At 36.2% G+C, this 17,527-nt stretch overlaps 2 protein-coding genes across 3 annotated transcripts; both read left to right on the forward strand.

Moving 5' to 3' along the window:
• The first annotated feature begins 621 nt into the window (after positions 1-621).
• Positions 622-12,657, forward strand: rps6ka3a (ribosomal protein S6 kinase a, polypeptide 3a). 2 transcript variants are annotated; one of them, XM_043238296.1, is made up of 23 exons: positions 622-960; positions 2,942-2,977; positions 3,222-3,394; positions 5,077-5,193; positions 5,275-5,356; positions 5,461-5,541; positions 5,698-5,777; positions 6,140-6,246; positions 6,505-6,542; positions 6,684-6,826; positions 6,910-6,980; positions 7,055-7,143; positions 7,250-7,314; positions 8,480-8,582; positions 8,668-8,798; positions 8,879-9,004; positions 9,227-9,316; positions 9,414-9,572; positions 9,959-10,120; positions 10,215-10,291; positions 10,398-10,515; positions 10,598-10,738; positions 11,088-12,657. In XM_043238296.1, exons 5-23 carry the CDS (start codon positions 5,326-5,328, stop codon positions 11,208-11,210), a joined length of 1,935 nt encoding a protein of 644 aa, XP_043094231.1. In that variant the 5' UTR covers positions 622-960; positions 2,942-2,977; positions 3,222-3,394; positions 5,077-5,193; positions 5,275-5,325; the 3' UTR covers positions 11,211-12,657. The 2 variants fall into 2 exon arrangements, with proteins under 2 accessions (XP_043094231.1, XP_043094230.1); XM_043238295.1 differs by lacking the exon at positions 3,222-3,394.
• A 17-nt stretch (positions 12,658-12,674) lies between these two features.
• On the forward strand, positions 12,675-16,106 carry eif1axa (eukaryotic translation initiation factor 1A X-linked a). Its single transcript, XM_043238299.1, has 7 exons — positions 12,675-12,822; positions 13,725-13,808; positions 14,171-14,274; positions 14,458-14,508; positions 14,604-14,685; positions 14,801-14,892; positions 15,706-16,106. Exons 1-7 carry the CDS (start codon positions 12,807-12,809, stop codon positions 15,709-15,711), a joined length of 435 nt encoding a protein of 144 aa, XP_043094234.1. The 5' UTR covers positions 12,675-12,806; the 3' UTR covers positions 15,712-16,106.
• Positions 16,107-17,527: the final 1,421 nt, after the last annotated feature.

Below are 17,527 nucleotides of genomic sequence, written 5' to 3' on the forward strand. Positions count from 1 at the left end.
AATAAATGAACTCTTTATTTGCAGAAATATGCTGCTCTTGCCTTTTACCAGATGCCACACTAAACAACAAAAATCGAAGTGGTTTGGAGAAATGGGTCACATATAAACCGTGTCTCATCAAAACCAGAGAGTGAGAATAAAGCGCAATCCTCAAATCAGCTTTATTCTAAGCCCTCTGCTTCTGCTGGATGAGTGTTTATCAGCTGTGGTGTCCCCTCCATCTGCAGCGGTTTGATTGTGCACTTCACTTATTAAGTGTCACACGCTCGTTTTTCTTACGAAGGACAGAATAAATGAAAACATGTGGATGCTGAGCGGGGAAAAGAGATTTAAACTGATTTAGTGGGCCAAAGGATTTAAAGACGGAATGTTCTCCATGATAATCAGAAATAAAGCACGAGAGAGGATGCTGCAATCAATGTGCATTACGTTGCGTTGTTCAAAAACCAGTCGAAATGATAAAGGCTCTGACTGAATAAATATAATATCTCTGAATGGATTTCATATGTCAGGAAATCATTCCTTGACCCACTTAAAGTACCTGAGCACCGACTCACAGGGCGGGTATCGGTGGGTGGCCACAGCGTCCCTCGCGCTGTGACGCACGATGACGTTTCTTTCAGCCTCGTTCTGACAGACAGGTGAACGGAGCGACGACGCCATGTTGAGGGAAAACGGAAGTGTGTTACTCTGCTCTTAAAAACGTCTTTCGAATTTTTTTTTTGGCACTTTAGAAGTAAAACCTACCCAGAAGGCGACTGAACTGAATTCTTCTTTTATTTACGCGTCGGTTAGGGACCACCCTCTTTGCGGGACTCTTTTTGTGTAACTTTACTGTGACTGACAGCGTCAAATCACTTCACGGGGTGATCGCAAGTTACAGATCGGGACTTAAAGATGCCGCTGGCGCAGTTTGCAGACCCCTGGCAGAAGTTGCCCGTGGGGCATATGGAGAATGAGGTATGTTATATCACGTTTATTTAATCGAGGAGTGCTGTTCGGTTGTGTGAGATCGCATTTAATCCGATGCTTCGCGCCGCGGAGGAATGTCAGTGTAAGTTTAGTCTTGAATTGCATTCTTGCACTAACGTTACGGGTTTACAGTTTGCAAGCTACTTCGCTACTTTTCAAACTCATAACTGTAATAAAGAAATTTGCGCGATTTATAGATAGACGTAGAGATACTTACAACAAATAAAAAGCGTTATGAAGTGTTTGTTTTAAATGTTATCTGTTAGTGCCTAACTACTTGGTAGAAGTAGAGGATGAGTAAACCGTCGAAGCAAGATCAGGCAAGCCCTGTGTGTCTCTCTGTGTGTGTGTGTGTTCGATCTAAGTTTACTTGTGCATTGTTACTTAAAATGGACACTTACTTGCTTTTTGTAGCTGGTTGGAGTTTGACTTAAGTAAGCATTGAGTAATAAGCACAGGGTGGGGAACTACCTTTTTATAGACTTACTGACAAGCATTTTCTCAAAACCCAATGTACTCCCAACATACCTAGACAACATTTTTGGGCGTCATAGGCGTGCCAAAAAAACTCCATAAATGTGCAAAACACAAGTTTATGATACCCCAAAAATACTGTCTGTGTAGGTAGACGGTCCATTAGGATTTGTGTCATGGCCAAGTGTTACTTAAATTATGAAACAGCTGCATTTTTGCATTCTGGACCTGGACTGTCTGTTATCCTCTAATCGGAATTTGGTCAGTTTAGACTTTCAATGTTTTCCATGCGGGCTTGTATGCTTCTGTCTGTGGATTACATTTGCCCCACTACTCCCCACTAGTTTTTATTGTCGCATTATCTGGATGAGATATTAAATATACAATTTCATTAAATGGTCATACTAATCCAAAATTAAAATACATAGAAGCATACATATTATCCAAATCAAAATATTAAACGCTTTCTGACGACCTTCGTAATTGCTGCTGAATTTTTTTTTGTGATGGCCATGCCATCACAGGAGTAAATTAAAAATTTATATTAAAAGTATATTTAAATGGACAATAATCAATGTAGTATTTTACGATATTACTGTACTTTTGATCCAATTAAATCAGCCTTGGTGAACCTAAGAGACTTAAAAACAGTGTAAAAGAACATTAAGAAACATTTTTCAAGCCCCAAACCTTTAAACAGTATTGCCCATACTGTATAAATATTCAATATGCTGAAAAATGTATGAAATATAAAAAGTTATATTCAACTTTAAATGGAGAATAGATTAAATACTAAAAAATGTATTATGCAAGCAACTATGTCATGCAGAAAGATATAATTTGTGTTGTGTCATAATCAAATGATCTAAAGGTTTTCAGACCACACTAGTGATTTATTCATAAACTGTTTAGAGTGTATATATAACTTTAAGTATGGCAACCAAATGATTATATGCACTGTTTTCTTTAGAATAAATATGTCATCCGAGTTGGTAAATAGTAACTGGTATTGTCTCTTGCACTGTTAGCACTCCGTCCTGTTGTACTCTTTCCCTAATTAACTTCCTTTTATCCAGGCTAATCCCGTAGTCTGGAAATAGCCATCCTACGTTGCTTGCTACGTCCCCTGTTTATGTGTGGACCTATAAATAATCACTTAGTCTATGACTGACTGTATGTAAACAACAATCTTCCACTCTGCTGTTTTGCTCTCATGTCAACATGTGGTCAGATGATTTGACTTTGCACATAGTCATTATCCCTCATGGAGCCATAATATTTACAAATTACAGTAATAGAAGTTTGCAACAGTCATTTAAATGAAATTTCTTTCCCTAATAGATTGTGGTTGTGATTTCCTGCACATCTTTTCTGTTCCTGAAGACCACATCATTTTTTTTTTTCTCTTTGGTTATTGTTGACGCATTGTAATCATAGCATGTGCAAATGCTCTTGTAACATGATGGCAATAACATACTATTTTGCTGCTTTTTAGGATGACTCCATGGTGGAGGATGATGCTCCTCTTCACGTAAGTTCAAGTGGATATGTATTTTGGGTGTGTGTCTGTCTGTCTGTCAAACTTATGTCTGTCAGACCTGATTGTTGATTTATCCAAGTACTCCAATTCAAGTTTATGTGGGTTCCTTGCCATTAGTCAAACTCTTTGTTCACTGCTTGAATTTAATCTACTGCAATGCCTCTCTGTCTTTCAGTTGAAAGATGTGTTTCCTATGTAAGCAAGTCAGCTTTTAACATCACATTTCCTGTCTCAGAGTACAGCCTGGTTTTATTGGTTTCCTGTTGGATGAGTGACATGGCAAACAGCCAGTAGGAGAAGAGGATGTTCAGCATTGACTTCAAGCTGAGCTTCATTTTCCAACAACCCAGCAAAAAGTTTACTGAAAGATGTCAGATCACTTGATAGGGCTGTTTGTGACCCAAAGCGGTGGGTTCATTCACTAGATATATACACTACCATTTAAATTTCTATTTAAATGTGTTGGGTTGCAGTAAAAACTGAAATATTATTAAATGCTATTATATCTTAAATTAAAACCATTTTTTATTTGAACATATTTGGAAATGTTATTTATTACAAAAGATTGTCTATTGTCCCTAGACTTATAGTGTATATTTAGGCTTGTCCCACTCTATGTACGTGTATGTGGGAAGGAGGGTTATTGAGAGACAAGATCTTGACACAATGTGTGTAACACCCACGCTCACTTCCTGTTCCTGTTGTGAGGTGTCCCTCAGTCATCATCCTTGGTCACGGTTCAGTTACCTGGTTCCCCGGAGATCTGCCAGCACCCTCTCAGGCTCCTTTTTCTCATGCCTGGCCCCCTCAGTAATCTCATCTGCTCTTAAACATCTAAAAATTAAATTAAGTTTTAGATTTCGATTAATTTGCAGAGACTTCCGCACCATTATTTAAGTTAATATTTTACCCAAACCCATTGTTGTGGATGTGACATAATTTTAAGGGACACAGGACTTAATAATTAATATTGCATGTATTATATAAGAGAAATTTGTAGCTGATGGCCGGAGTTCAATACGGTATAATAAATACAACTGGGTTTTTTTTTTAGTTAAATAGTATTAATAGTATTAGTGACAGTGCATTTATACAACCTCAGATAATTTTGCTCGTGGTTGTTGATCAATATAGTGTTGCACCTTGTTTAACTTATCAAAAGGTCCTCATTTTTGAAACAGCACTGTCTGTTTTTGAGCTTCTAACTATTCTGTCAGCTTGAAATGCTAGTGAAAGCAGGTCAGGAGAGAAGCTTTGATTATTAATGAAGTACATAGGCTCCCAAAAACATGGTAAAGCCAAGAACGTAGCAGAATAAAAGGCTTGTTTAAGATATTTGTTCTGGACTGCTACACAGACGTTTCTGAATTGTTGACGTATTTATATTGTCCTCCTTTTATCCTATCATTTTCTTTCTGTCATTTTTGACCTCTGTGCCAGATATTGATGTCTGTGGTCTTTTTCCACCATCGATAGAATATCAGATGTCATCAGCCATTCAGTCTCATTCATATTGGCAGACTGGTGTGTGCCATCTATTGATAGAACTCTGTGTACGACTAGATATAAAGCCAGTCCCACCCTGATCTCAAGTGCATGTTAAGAGAAAGAGAGAGTGAAAATAGTTAAATTAGTACTTTAGCATCCTGAGTTCATCTTCTGGTCAGTTGTGGGTGTTCGGTCATTTATTCATTCAGTTAGTCAGATTGGCTTGGTTTATACGCTCGGCTTCTTGTATTTGGTGTTTATTCTCTCTCTCCTCCTACAGGCTTTGGCATGCTGCTCTTCTGCAGAGACACCACCTATCCAGGCTTCTCTTTAACATCCTCTGTGTGTGTGTGTGTTTGCTTGACTTTCAGACCTTTTTTGGGCATGAGTTTGTATTGATGTGTTGAAGTGGTGGTGTGTTTTGACAATTGTTTTTAGCATTGATTTTTTTTTTTTTTTTTTTTTTTTTAAGTTGCACAGCTGTGATGGCTGTTTTTAGAAGAACAGAAGAAGAGACATGTTCTGTGGTTGCTGGTTTGATTTGTATTGCACGTTTTGTTGTTGTCACAATCATCCTCATATTTCATACGTCTCCTTCATAGGATGAGGGCTTGGTCAAGGAAATCAGCATCACTCACCACGTCAAGGAGGGCTCTGAAAAAGCGGACACACGACAGTTTGAGCTCTGCAAGGTGCTGGGCCAGGGATCTTTTGGCAAGGTGAACTGCTCGCATATTATTGTGTTTACATGCAGAAGCATCATTCTGTTGGTTTTTACTTAATGGCGCATGCTCCTGCAGGTGTTCCTTGTCAAGAAGATAACCGGGCCCGATGCAGGACAGCTCTATGCTATGAAAGTGCTAAAGAAAGCTACTTTGAAAGGTTTGTGTTTTGAATATTTGTTTTATGTGTTGGCAACTTGCATTTGATGTTGTACGACAACTGGGTATTTATAATTTGTTTTGTTTGGGTGTGTGTGGTTTCAGTACGAGATCGAATGCGTACAAAGATGGAGAGAGACATACTAGTTGAGGTCAACCATCCTTTTATTGTTAAACTGCATTATGGTGAGTTATTGACTTCCCATCACCAATCAGATTTTCACACTGCATGATTGTGTGCTTCTGTTCAACTTTAAATGAACTTGCAGTTTAACTTCTAATTACTATTTATATAAAAATGTATTTGTTACTAATCTTGAACCTTTAATTTTGATTCATCAGCATTTCAGACAGAAGGCAAACTCTATTTGATTCTCGACTTTCTCAGAGGAGGAGATCTCTTCACTCGCCTGTCCAAAGAGGTGAATTATGTGTACAATCCTCTAGAAATCATTTTAATATACTTATTAATGGCTCAGCAAAAAATTGTATTATCAGTCAAAATGGCTTCTTAATATTTTTTGAAAACTGTAGTAAGTTTGCTTCAGGACTCTTAAATAAAAATATCTTAAGTAAAATAGTTTTTGTAACATAGGAATCTTTATTGTTACTTAATTCCTTGCTAAATAAAAATATCAGTATCTTGCAAAACATAAGTACTTTAAAGGTCTGAATTGTGGTGTACTGGTAAATCTGATTTAAAAAGGAATCAGTTCAAAGTAATGTAAAAACAAATGAAATTCTGATAATTCTTCAACCCCCTCCCTTTCATGTTTTTATGTAGGTGATGTTTACAGAGGAGGATGTAAAGTTCTACCTTGCAGAGCTGGCTTTGGCCTTGGACCATTTACATGGACTGGGAATCATCTACAGAGATCTCAAACCAGAAAAGTATGCTTCTCGCCCATGTATGAAGTAAAGTATGTGGTGTCTTAGCTCAAAGTACAACAGCCAAGTGTAGTAACTGCACTTTTAAGAATACATTATTATACTATATATACTAAATAAATATACCAAATATTTTAATGATTCTAATCTTAATAAATAATTTTGAAATATCCACATATTACAGTGTTTTAAGAATCACACTTTGACTAACCCAGTGCGTTGCACATTTGCATCAGATAACTAAATTTGGATCTCTTTCAGTATTCTTTTGGATAATGATGGACACATCAAACTTACAGGTATGTGAGTTTTATGACTAATGATGCTAACTTGTTATTTAACAATCTTCATATTTTCATATTTGTCTTTTTTTGAGCATCTCACAGTGATAAGTCTTAGTATGTGTTAGATTTTTTTGTGTGTTTATGTGTGTTTCCAAGACTTTGGCTTGAGTAAAGAGTCTATTGACCATGAGAACAAGGCGTATTCGTTCTGTGGTACGGTGGAATATATGGCTCCAGAGGTGGTCAACCGCAGAGGTCACACTCACAGTGCTGATTGGTGGTCCTACGGTGTGCTAATGGTAAGAGGCTTAATATTATTTTTGTGTACTACAACATAATTTTTGTACAGAGCAGTGATTGTTGTGTATTTCTCCCTCCTCAGTTTGAAATGCTGACTGGAACACTTCCATTCCAAGGGAAAGACCGAAAAGAGACCATGACAATGATCTTAAAGTAAGTCTTATTTACTCAAAGCACCGCTCTTCATAACTGAGCATTTGTACTGACGATGGTTTCTGTGTCTTCAGGGCCAAGCTGGGCATGCCTCAGTTTCTTAGCCCAGAGGCCCAGTCTCTGCTTCGCAATCTGTTCAAGAGGAATCCTGGCAACCGCTTAGGTGAGAAAAGCTTGATTTCTACTAGTTTTCCAAAAACAGGTTGTACATGCTGAGTAAATTTGTCAAATTTCAATCTGTTCATTGATTGTTGGGGTTGGGATTTCAGGAGCCGGGCCAGATGGAGTAGAAGAGATCAAAAGACATTCGTTCTTTAGCACAATTGACTGGAATGTAAGTTTGTTTTTAAATCAGCCATCGAATAACCTTGCAGTAATTACAAATTCCATGATTAATTTTCTTTATGTTAGGAGTTTTAAGAAAAAAATATATGAAAGTTGATATGATTCTTTAGGGTGTTCATGAAAAGTCTGCAACACACTTTGGTTAAAATTCTTCTAAAAGAAGACACCCTTTAACCTGATTAACAGCTCTGTTACTCGAGCATGGAGAAAACGACAGATGGCATACTACTGACTGAGGGTGGAAATATGCTATTACAGGACAGTCCATCAGTTCAAACTTGAGATTGTTCAGGGTTTTTGGGGCTTTAAAAATGACATTTTTATCATGTCAGTTCAGTTTCAGTTTAATTTTATTTATATATTTAATAAGGACAGGGATGACCAAAGTGCTGCACATAGAAAATACATTTAAACTAATAACAATAAAACAAAAATAGATAAAAGAAAACATAGGTAGTACGCAACACTAAATATAAACACAGTAAAACTATACAGCAGTTACTCAAGCCCATAATTCTTTTAGGTAAGTCAAGTTTATTTATATAGTACATTTTATCCACAGTGGTAATTCAAAGTGCTTTATATAAAAATAATGACAACAATAAAAAAAGAATTTTAAAATGACTTTAAGAATTGATTTTAAAGTGAATTTGAAACAGTTAAAATAGAAAATGTTTATACATAAAATACAGTGTCATTGGTTCGGATGTATCACAGTGATAATTCAATAAATGCAGAGCTAAACAAACAGGTGAGTTTTAAATTTGTATTTAAATGTGGCTAATGATTTAGCAAATCTCATCTCATTTAAAAATATATGTCCTAAGTAAGGATTTTAAAACCTGAACAGAAGTGGCCAATCTCAAGCCAAAAGGCAAGTTATTTAGCCAAAATTGGATATTTTAACTTTTAGATTATCTTTGCTGCCATCAACTGTTCAGACAGTTAATAGTTTAAACTCAATTCATTTGTACAATGTCAAATTTATTTTGATTTATTTAGACAAAAGTAGTATAAAATTGCAATATTTAACTTTAACATGAAAAATAACTATTGGCTCATCAGTATCAGCTATATAATCAGTGTGGTCATTTTTATGCAATTAGTTTCTCATAAAATATATTTGAAACTTAAATGTTTTTTTTTCCCTCCAGAAATTATACAGAAAGGAATTGAATCCTCCATTTAAACCAGTCATCCAGAGGCCAGACGACACGTTTTATTTTGACTCTGAGTTCACTGCCAAAACCCCACGAGGTTTGTGTGTGGTGCAAATGTAATGTAATATATTTATATCACCGCAGTCTACTGGCACTCACTTTAGTTTTTTTGTTTGTCCTAGACTCTCCTGGTGTTCCTCCAAGTGCCAATGCCCATCAGCTCTTCAGAGGGTTTAGCTTTGTTGCTTCGGGAGTAGAAGAGGAAAGCCAGCCGCCCATTCAGAGCAACCTCAACATGAGCGTCATACTGCAGGTATCTATGAGTCAATCACACACTTCTCTTCTCTCACACCTGTAACACGGGAATGAAGTGTATGCGTGTATGTTATACAGCAACCCCACAGGAGCACCGTTCAGTTCACTGATGTATATGATGTTAAAGAAGACATTGGTGTGGGCTCTTACTCCATCTGCAAGCGCTGTGTGCACAAGAGCACAGGCATGGATTATGCAGTCAAGGTAAATATGTCTACATCTGTTTTGATCTTTAAGTCTTCATGGTTCTTATAGTTTTATAGAGAGCCGAGTTGGCAGTTTGACGAATGTAAAAGTGTGAAAGTATTCAGTGTTTTTTCCATTTGCATTGATCACTAACAAGCTCAGGATTGGTATGAGTTTAAAAAAGATTGTCATGTCTGCCAAGGCTGCATTTTGGTTTCAGTGGTTCTGGTTGGATTGCAGATTATCAGTAAGGAGAGGAGAGATCCTACAGAGGAGGTCGAGATTCTGCTGCGTTATGGACAACATCCCAACATCATCACTTTGAAAGACGTGAGTTATTGCTTGTGTGCCTGTAGGATACTTGGAAATTAATTGGATAATTGCAAAGTCTCAGGTTTTGTAATTTTGAGTCATTGTGGGTTTGTAGGTGTTTGATGATGGGCGATCGGTGAACCTGGTCACAGAGTTGATGAAAGGTGGAGAACTACTGGATAAAATCCTCAGACAAAAGTTTTTCTCGGAGAGAGAGGCCAGTGCTGTCCTGCACACCATTACAAAAACTGTTGAATATCTGCATGCCCAAGGAGTAAGAGTCTTCATTTTTTTATTTTACATTACTGATTAAGATTGAATTTAGTCTCCCTTCAATCAAACTTGTATGCATTATCCTTTTTTTTTTTAATTGTAATTACTTTTAAAATACTTTTTAACACTTATTTTAGTTGTATGTATTGATCATGAATTATGGTTCAAATAAATATGTAAATATTAGTGTCAAAGGATTAGTCGCATCCAAAATGTGTGTGAGAATGTAAATATTTTCAGATCATATACTGTATGTGTGTGTATTTATAAATAGATAATCAATACGCACAGTATGCATATATTACATTGACCAAAACTAAATCAAATATTTCATGTTTAAATGCTGTACATTTGTTATCAAGGTAAATTGATGTTCACTGTTTATAGGTAGTACACAGAGATCTAAAGCCCAGTAATATCCTGTACGTGGATGAATCAGGCAACCCAGAATCAATCCGGATCTGTGATTTTGGTTTTGCCAAACAACTCCGAGCAGAAAATGGACTGCTGATGACACCATGCTATACTGCTAACTTTGTTGCTCCAGAGGTACTTGTTACTCAGATGAGAGACTGGATATATCTATTATTCTAAGTTATTTTCAAAAGTCTCTTTATTATTTGTTTTTTGTGTTTCCCCTCAGGTCCTGAAGAAGCAAGGCTATGATGCAGCCTGTGATATCTGGAGTCTTGGAGTTCTTCTTTATACCATGCTCACAGGGTGCATTAGCCTACTATGAAAGCCACATTTTTTTTCATACGGAGCTTGATTTAGTTTAGAAACAATATTCGTATCAGTTTGAAAACTCACCGCTCTTATCCTTCAGGTTCACTCCGTTCGCTAACGGCCCAGAAGATACGCCGGAAGAAATTCTGGCTCGGATTGGCAGTGGGAAGTTCTCCCTTTCTGGAGGATACTGGAATTCTGTATCATTCGAGGCTAAGGTTGAAGGCCCTCATTTTGTTCTTCACAATTCCTTCATCTGTATGTATGTGATGTATAATCTTTAAACCTCTTTGTTAACAGGAACTGGTATCAAAGATGCTTCACGTTGATCCTCATAAGAGATTGACTGCTGCTCAAGTGCTTCGTCACCCATGGATAGTCCACAAGGACCAGCTACCAAAATACCAACTTAACCGCCAGGACGCACCTCATCTAGTGAAGGTTTGCTTTTCAGTAAAAGGCCATATTCAGCAGCAGAATACGGTTGTTAATCCTGTTTTCTTTCAGATGTGAGTCTCAATGTCTCGTTCACACAGCATGTTACAGTTGTTTAGATTCCTGATGCGAGTTTGGTAACGGAATGCATAAATGAACTAATTGTGTGTGTGTGTGTGTGTCTGTGTGTGTACGGAAACGTATTAAGGACTCATATAAGGATTAATAGCCACATTTTACTGTGTGAAGCTATTAAATTGAATCACGGTTTCTTTGTCAAACAGTCCTGAATTATCATTATAATACTTGATGTGTCAGTTTAAATCTGTATTATTATATTTTCCTTTTATCTCAGGGAGCAATGGCAGCCACCTATTCAGCTCTGAACAGAAATGTGTCTCCCGTCCTGGAGCCGGTGGGATGCTCCACGCTCGCTCAGCGCCGTGGTGCCAAAAAGCTGACCTCTACCGCCCTGTGACCTTTCAGATTTAACCCCAAACTACAAATGGCACATAAATTTGTGAGACGTGTGGCGGTTCTACTGTCGTCATGGAATGGCAACCCAAACCAAAAACAAACAAGTTTTTAAGTTCTTGTCATTCATCATCAATGCATCATCGTCATCATGTAGAATATTATTAAACGCTCTTAGGAGAGTATTAAATTCATGTACCATTGTTTTATGAAAATACTCTAGAAATGTACGTCATATGGGATTATATATGAATATGAAAATATTCCTGTGAGTCTGTGGAGAGAATGTATGATGTTTGAGTCACAGCTTGTTTTCTGTATTGTGGTGGTGGTGGTGATGTCATGTCTAGCGATTGCATGGAGCCGTACTATTGACTAGTATTATTATCTGATCATAGCTGTGCCCGCCTCTCCAAGACGGACCTCACGTGCTGAAATGGCTTACTCAAGCTTTTCCTTTTTTTAAAAGAAAGAGCTGTTGGTCAGTAATGCCACTACGCGCAACTTCAGATGGAGTTTCAACACGGTGCCGTGTTGAAACCCTTTGTGAAATCAAAGAGAACTATGCAAGTAAACTTACAATCCTCATTGTACGTCCCTAGAGAATGTAGTGTGTGTCACAAACCAAGTATTTCTTGTTGATATAGTGTTTTAATTGGGCAAAGTGGTGCAAAAACCCTTTGTCATGCACATTTGTCTTAAAGGGCATTTGATTTGCAAAAAATGGCAATCCAAATAGTGACCTCATTCTTAAAATCTTTTTCCTCTCCAGCGGACCAGTACTCTTCATATTAGAGCTACTCATCAGAGCTTATATGAGAACACTTTATGCTGTATGGTTTATAATGGACATGGTAACATTGCCATATATGCGCAGTTTTCTTACCGGGAATGACCAATATACTGTTGTCTTACGCTAAGTGATTCCTAACACTCCTTTTATATGTTCATTCTTCATGAAATTAAAGGGAAATATGCAGGCTGAACCAAGATTGTTCCAATTTTCTCAATCATAATTTTAAAGACTATTCAGAATGTATTATTTTTATACCTGGCAATGAACTGTTTTTTTATGTTTGTGTATGTATGTCTGTATGTGAGGCCACGTGTTTGGTGAGATTTGGGCTACAGACGACGTCCTCTTGTTCTGGAATTAATTTACACGAATTTTTTTTTTTTTTAATTGTTGCTGCTGTAACAGTGCAAGTGATAAACGTGTCCTAATGATCTCTTCTGGCCATTATTGTATAACACTGGCCATTGTATTAAAAAAAAATCAGTCTGATTAAGTTTCAGTAAAATAAATTTTGCAATTCTGTTTAATGTTTTTCTCTCAATCAATCATTAGCATTGAAACCTTTCAAATGTGTAGTGCTCTGAACACGCTTTGGATTTCTTAGCCCAATAAAAATGTGTCTTCAAGAGTACAAATAAAGTTTTTTTATGCAAAATCGTGTTTTGCGCAGGCGTGGATTATTGCGTAGGCGGAAGTTTTTAGAAAAAAACGGGAATTATTTAAGTCGAAATTTAACGTTTCTTTATTTAAATACTTTGTTACACGACATCATCGAGCAAAGACAGCAGCGCTTGTAATTCGAACATGCCAAAGAATAAAGGTAAGGGAAAAGTAGCACTATTGTTTAAGAAGCTGTTAACGGATCTGAGTTAAATTACCCGGCCTGCGCGAGGAATGCGGCGGCAACGTGACCGGCGCCGGTCCACGAGCTCTCACTGGCGAAATGTCTGCAGTCGATAGTTGAGCTGTAGTATGTTTTTTATTATTATTTTTAATTTTTTTATAAAACTGACACTGATCAGACAGTTTGTCCAAATGTAAAAATCCCTCTTCTGTGCGTTGCATCTTTACGCCGGTATGTGGCGACAACTGCCTTTTGTGTGTAATTTTTATATTTTATATTTAATTTAATTTATAAAACAAGTTATTTTATCCTGCAGGACGGGTTAGATTATAGTACGTTAACCAGGTTGAATAAAATAATATAAAATAATAATGAGAAAACTAAAATAAAACAAAAGAAGAAGAAACAGAAGAAATACACAAAACAGAAGAATACAAAAAATGTAATACTTCATCAAGTAAAAGTTGCTTTAGTCCAAATGTTGATCTTGAAATTAAAGTTATGTATGTTTAAGATTTTATAGCAAAGACACATGCTATGAATACACTAAAAAGAAGTAATCCTTGTTCCTACTAAAAAGTAGCTATAAACTATTAATCAAAGGGCCAAGGAATGTATCCTTTTTGTAACAGATATGATGGAGCAGGCTATATAGTTATTGTGATTATTCTTAATTTTAGCGAAAACAAATGCCTGTCAATCCTATTACTACATATACAGTGTGTCATGTGTATGTAAATAGTTGTACAAGGTGTTTTTTCTAAAATTATATATTGTTGCTTTTGAAAATTGTGATATCTAGGATGATGTACAGGTGAAGATCTAATATCTGCTTATTATGTACAAGATAATTCAAAGTATTAATTTCCTCTCTATAGGCAAAGGAGGTAAAAATCGGCGGCGTGGTAAGAACGAGAATGAGTCTGAGAAGAGAGAGCTGGTTTTCAAGGAGGATGGCCAGGGTAAGAAAACGTCAACAACATATAGGATAGAATTCAAAGGTTTGGGGTCCGTAAGTGTGTCTCATACTTAATAAATGTTTTTTTTATGAATAATTTTAATTTATGATGGATTATGTGGCTCTGAAGAAGATAGTAATGATGCTAAACATTCAACTTCACCATCACCAGAATAAAATTAATTTTATTAATTTTTTTAATTTAATTAAATTTTTTTCATAATGTTACTCTTTCTTTGATATATTTGTTTGGCTCTTCCAAAAACATTATTAACCATGAATGTTTGGTCTTGTGTGTATGTGTGTGTGTGCACGCGCACGCGAAACCAGTTCAGTTATCCAAAAATGATCTTTGTCTTGTGCCAGAATATGCTCAGGTGATAAAGATGTTGGGAAATGGACGGCTAGAGGCCACATGCTTTGATGGGGTCAAGCGACTGTGCCACATCCGAGGAAAGCTCCGGAAAAAGGTCTGATACTGATAATGATCTGTAGGTTTATACGTCTGAATGACCATCATGGTTTTTATGATTATTTATTTAATTTAATGTAGTTTTTGCTCATTTACTTCTTATTCCTCCTTACCTAGAAGACAATCTAATGTCCTATCTGTTCTTGCCTAAGTATTAAACATACCGCCATATCTCCTTTAGGTCTGGATCAACACTTCTGACATAATCCTTATTGGTCTTAGAGATTACCAGGTAGTTTTTTGTTTGTTTTTCTTTGTCAATTTTTTTTCTTAGTTGTATTATTACGAAATTAAAACCTTTTGGTTTCTTGAATATGTGTTTCCTAGGATACCAAAGCAGATGTCATTTTAAAGTACAATGCAGATGAGGCCCGCAGTCTTAAAGCCTATGGAGAGCTTCCCGAACACGGTGAGTCTCAAGTATCATGACTAAAACTAAAACACCCACAATTGTGGCAGATGATGTAGATGCACGCAATTGAAGAATCTTACCTAATCATGTTTTTTTTTTTTTTTTTCTGCAGCTAAAATCAATGAAACTGACACATTTGGACCTGGAGACGACGATGAGATTCAGTTTGATGATATTGGGAGTGACGATGAGGACATTGATGATGTAAGTGTTTGATTTCTTTTGTTGTTGTTTTCTTTTCTTTCTTTTTTTTTTTTTAATCATGACACTTTTATTTATTTATATTCTTTCTATAAGTGACATATTAAAGTGCTAGTTTCTATTGTCAGTACTGCTAGATTTCTACTGTACTATAAAACTGATATACACTAATATTCAAAAGGTTGTTTTTTTTGTTCTTGTTTTTTTTTATTAAGAAATGAATACCTCTATTCAGCAAGGACATGTTAAAAATGTGTACAGTGACCCAAATGTATAATGTCACAATTATATAATTGGATTCCTACTTTTCGAATCTTGAAAAAGTTAACAAAAATATTAAGCAGCCTAACTGCTTTCAACATTAATGACAACGATAAAAATGTTTCTTGAGCACCAAATCCACATATTAGAGAGATTTTTGAAGGATTGTATGACACTTAAAACTGAAGTAATGGTTGCTGACAATTTAGATTTTTTTTTCTTAAATGTTTAAATGAGTTTTATTTGAAATTGTAATATTTTACACATTACTCTGCACTTTTGAATAATTAAATTTTTCATTGTGTAGCATTAGGGGCTGTTCACACAGAACGTCCAATACACTATATTTCCATTGTAAATGCACTAGATGGATGTGTGTGACTCAAAGATGCTTTCTATGTGAATGGGCCCCTAAAAGTTTTTAAGAAATCAAAATGTTTTAATTGCGTCTGACTGCTCTTGTCTCTCAGTCATCTCTTTTAAGGATCAAAGAACATACTGAAGTGTTTGGTAAAGCCTATGCATTTATTTGTTCGTTTCTGCCCTGTCCCGCAGATCTGAGTCACGACTGCTGGTGGTTTATATTGTTTACACTGTGAGGAGAGAAAACGCTCGTGTTGGGGGAAAAAATGCAGTTTGGGCATAACTGAGGCCCCATATCATACTGCAGCCTCCCTCAGAGGAACACTCAGAGGCTTACTGCTCATCTCTGTCTGTTTTTCTCTCTTTCTTTCTTCTCTCTTTCTCTCTCTCTACCTCTACCTCTCCAGTGCATAGTCTCACTACAGGTCTTCTCCGAGCACTCTATCACCACAATCGTGCCCTTTCTCATTCAGTGCCAACCACACAACATAGACTGCGTAGTTTTGTAATTTTAAAGTATTTATATTGTATTCCACTGTATGTGGTGGAATTTAAAATACAAAGAAATTTACAATAAAAAGTCAAGCCTTTTATCTGTTTGGACTCTGAATTTTATTTCTTGTTTATTTGCTTTGGTTTTTATTTTCTCTTGTTTACACTGTCTCTTAATGACATTTGCATACATTTCTGCTGTGCCTGAAATATTTTTTTTTTTAATTTTGTTGTTGTTGTCCCTATTATCTAATATTTGTTCTATAATACTGAATTGATTACAAATTATGCCCAAATTATAGACATTTCTGTCCTTGAGGCTTACGGGTTCTGATTAAAAATGGCAACAGTCTTGGATGTATTAGATGTTTTCAGGTTCTGTGTAGAATTAATTTTGCTAGGTTTTTCTTTGGTCATGCAGTAGTAAGTTCGGATATTGTCTGGAGTCGGTTGTCTACTATTGTTGGACTCTCTGTCTGAGCGTGTCGCTTTGTGAAAGAAGTACTGACCCACTTCATTTGGACTCGTTACTGGCAGTCCTGCTGCCCTCTGGCTGTATCGGACTGCCACGTTTCATCCATATCACATGGCCCATCTCCACAGAGGAGACCCAGCATTAACCTCAAACGTCGCTTCTAGATACCTGTGATGCAGTGTTGGTCATTTGTTTGCTACTAAGTGTTTCTTTTGACCCCTTATGAGCAAATTCAAAGTGTAAATGAGGCTTTTCACACTTAAAATGGTCGATTCTGTGTTTCGTGTTTTACACTCTTCCCCAAGAATCCACAGTCCTCAACATACTTATTTGCACATTTATGAGGTAAGTGGGATTGAAAGGACAAATAGAGCTACTGAGTGCATGCTACCTGCTTGTCCATACATACATATGCATACATACATACATGCATACATACAGAGCTGGGTAGTAACTAATTATGTATATAGCCTGCGTAATCAGATTCCAAAATATACAAACATTTAATTACATTTTAAAATACTCTTAACTGCTTTTAATGATTACACAATAAAAATTATTTACACTATAGAGACTTGATCTTCTTTCACCTAATGAATTTTTCTTTGAAATACCTGCAGTTTTAAAATACTGCATTTGTTTATTATTTAGTAATGAGGCATCATATTTGCATAATTATTGTTCTCTGACGTTGGTTATGGTCATATGACTAGGTAAGCAAATCAATGTTTTGTTTTGTTTTTCAGTAAGAGTTATTTTCTTTTGATTCATGTTAAAATACTTTTAAACCTCTTCATAATTAGTAACTTTTTTAACAAGCTTTTTTACTAAAGTCATACACCTGCAGTTCCTTCATAAACCCAACTTGGGAACTTGACATAATGTTTAATGCGCTTCATGTTGCTCATAACAACAAATGAAAAATACGCTCTTATGTATTTAGCGCTGTTAAAAGTCCTGTTCCTCATATACATACTGTGTACTTACTGTAATAATTAAAACAACTAGGTATTAATTAACCCTGAATCTAAACCTAGCTCTACCCCA

The sequence above is a fragment of the Puntigrus tetrazona genome, chromosome 5 (assembly GCF_018831695.1).
Source record: "Puntigrus tetrazona isolate hp1 chromosome 5, ASM1883169v1, whole genome shotgun sequence".
NCBI lineage: Eukaryota > Metazoa > Chordata > Actinopteri > Cypriniformes > Cyprinidae > Puntigrus > Puntigrus tetrazona.

Bases quoted from the DNA above. Each gene is read 5' to 3' on its own strand.
- rps6ka3a (XM_043238295.1), top strand. From the start codon at position 898: ATGCCGCTGGCGCAGTTTGCAGACCCCTGGCAGAAGTTGCCCGTGGGG. The intron at 9,005-9,226 runs GTAAATATGTCT...GTTGGATTGCAG, and splicing joins GCATGGATTATGCAGTCAAG to ATTATCAGTAAGGAGAGGAG. The intron at 9,317-9,413 runs GTGAGTTATTGC...GTGGGTTTGTAG, and splicing joins ACATCATCACTTTGAAAGAC to GTGTTTGATGATGGGCGATC.
- eif1axa (XM_043238299.1), top strand. The intron at 14,275-14,457 runs GTCTGATACTGA...TATCTCCTTTAG, and splicing joins GAGGAAAGCTCCGGAAAAAG to GTCTGGATCAACACTTCTGA. The intron at 14,686-14,800 runs GTGAGTCTCAAG...TTTTTTCTGCAG, and splicing joins TGGAGAGCTTCCCGAACACG to CTAAAATCAATGAAACTGAC.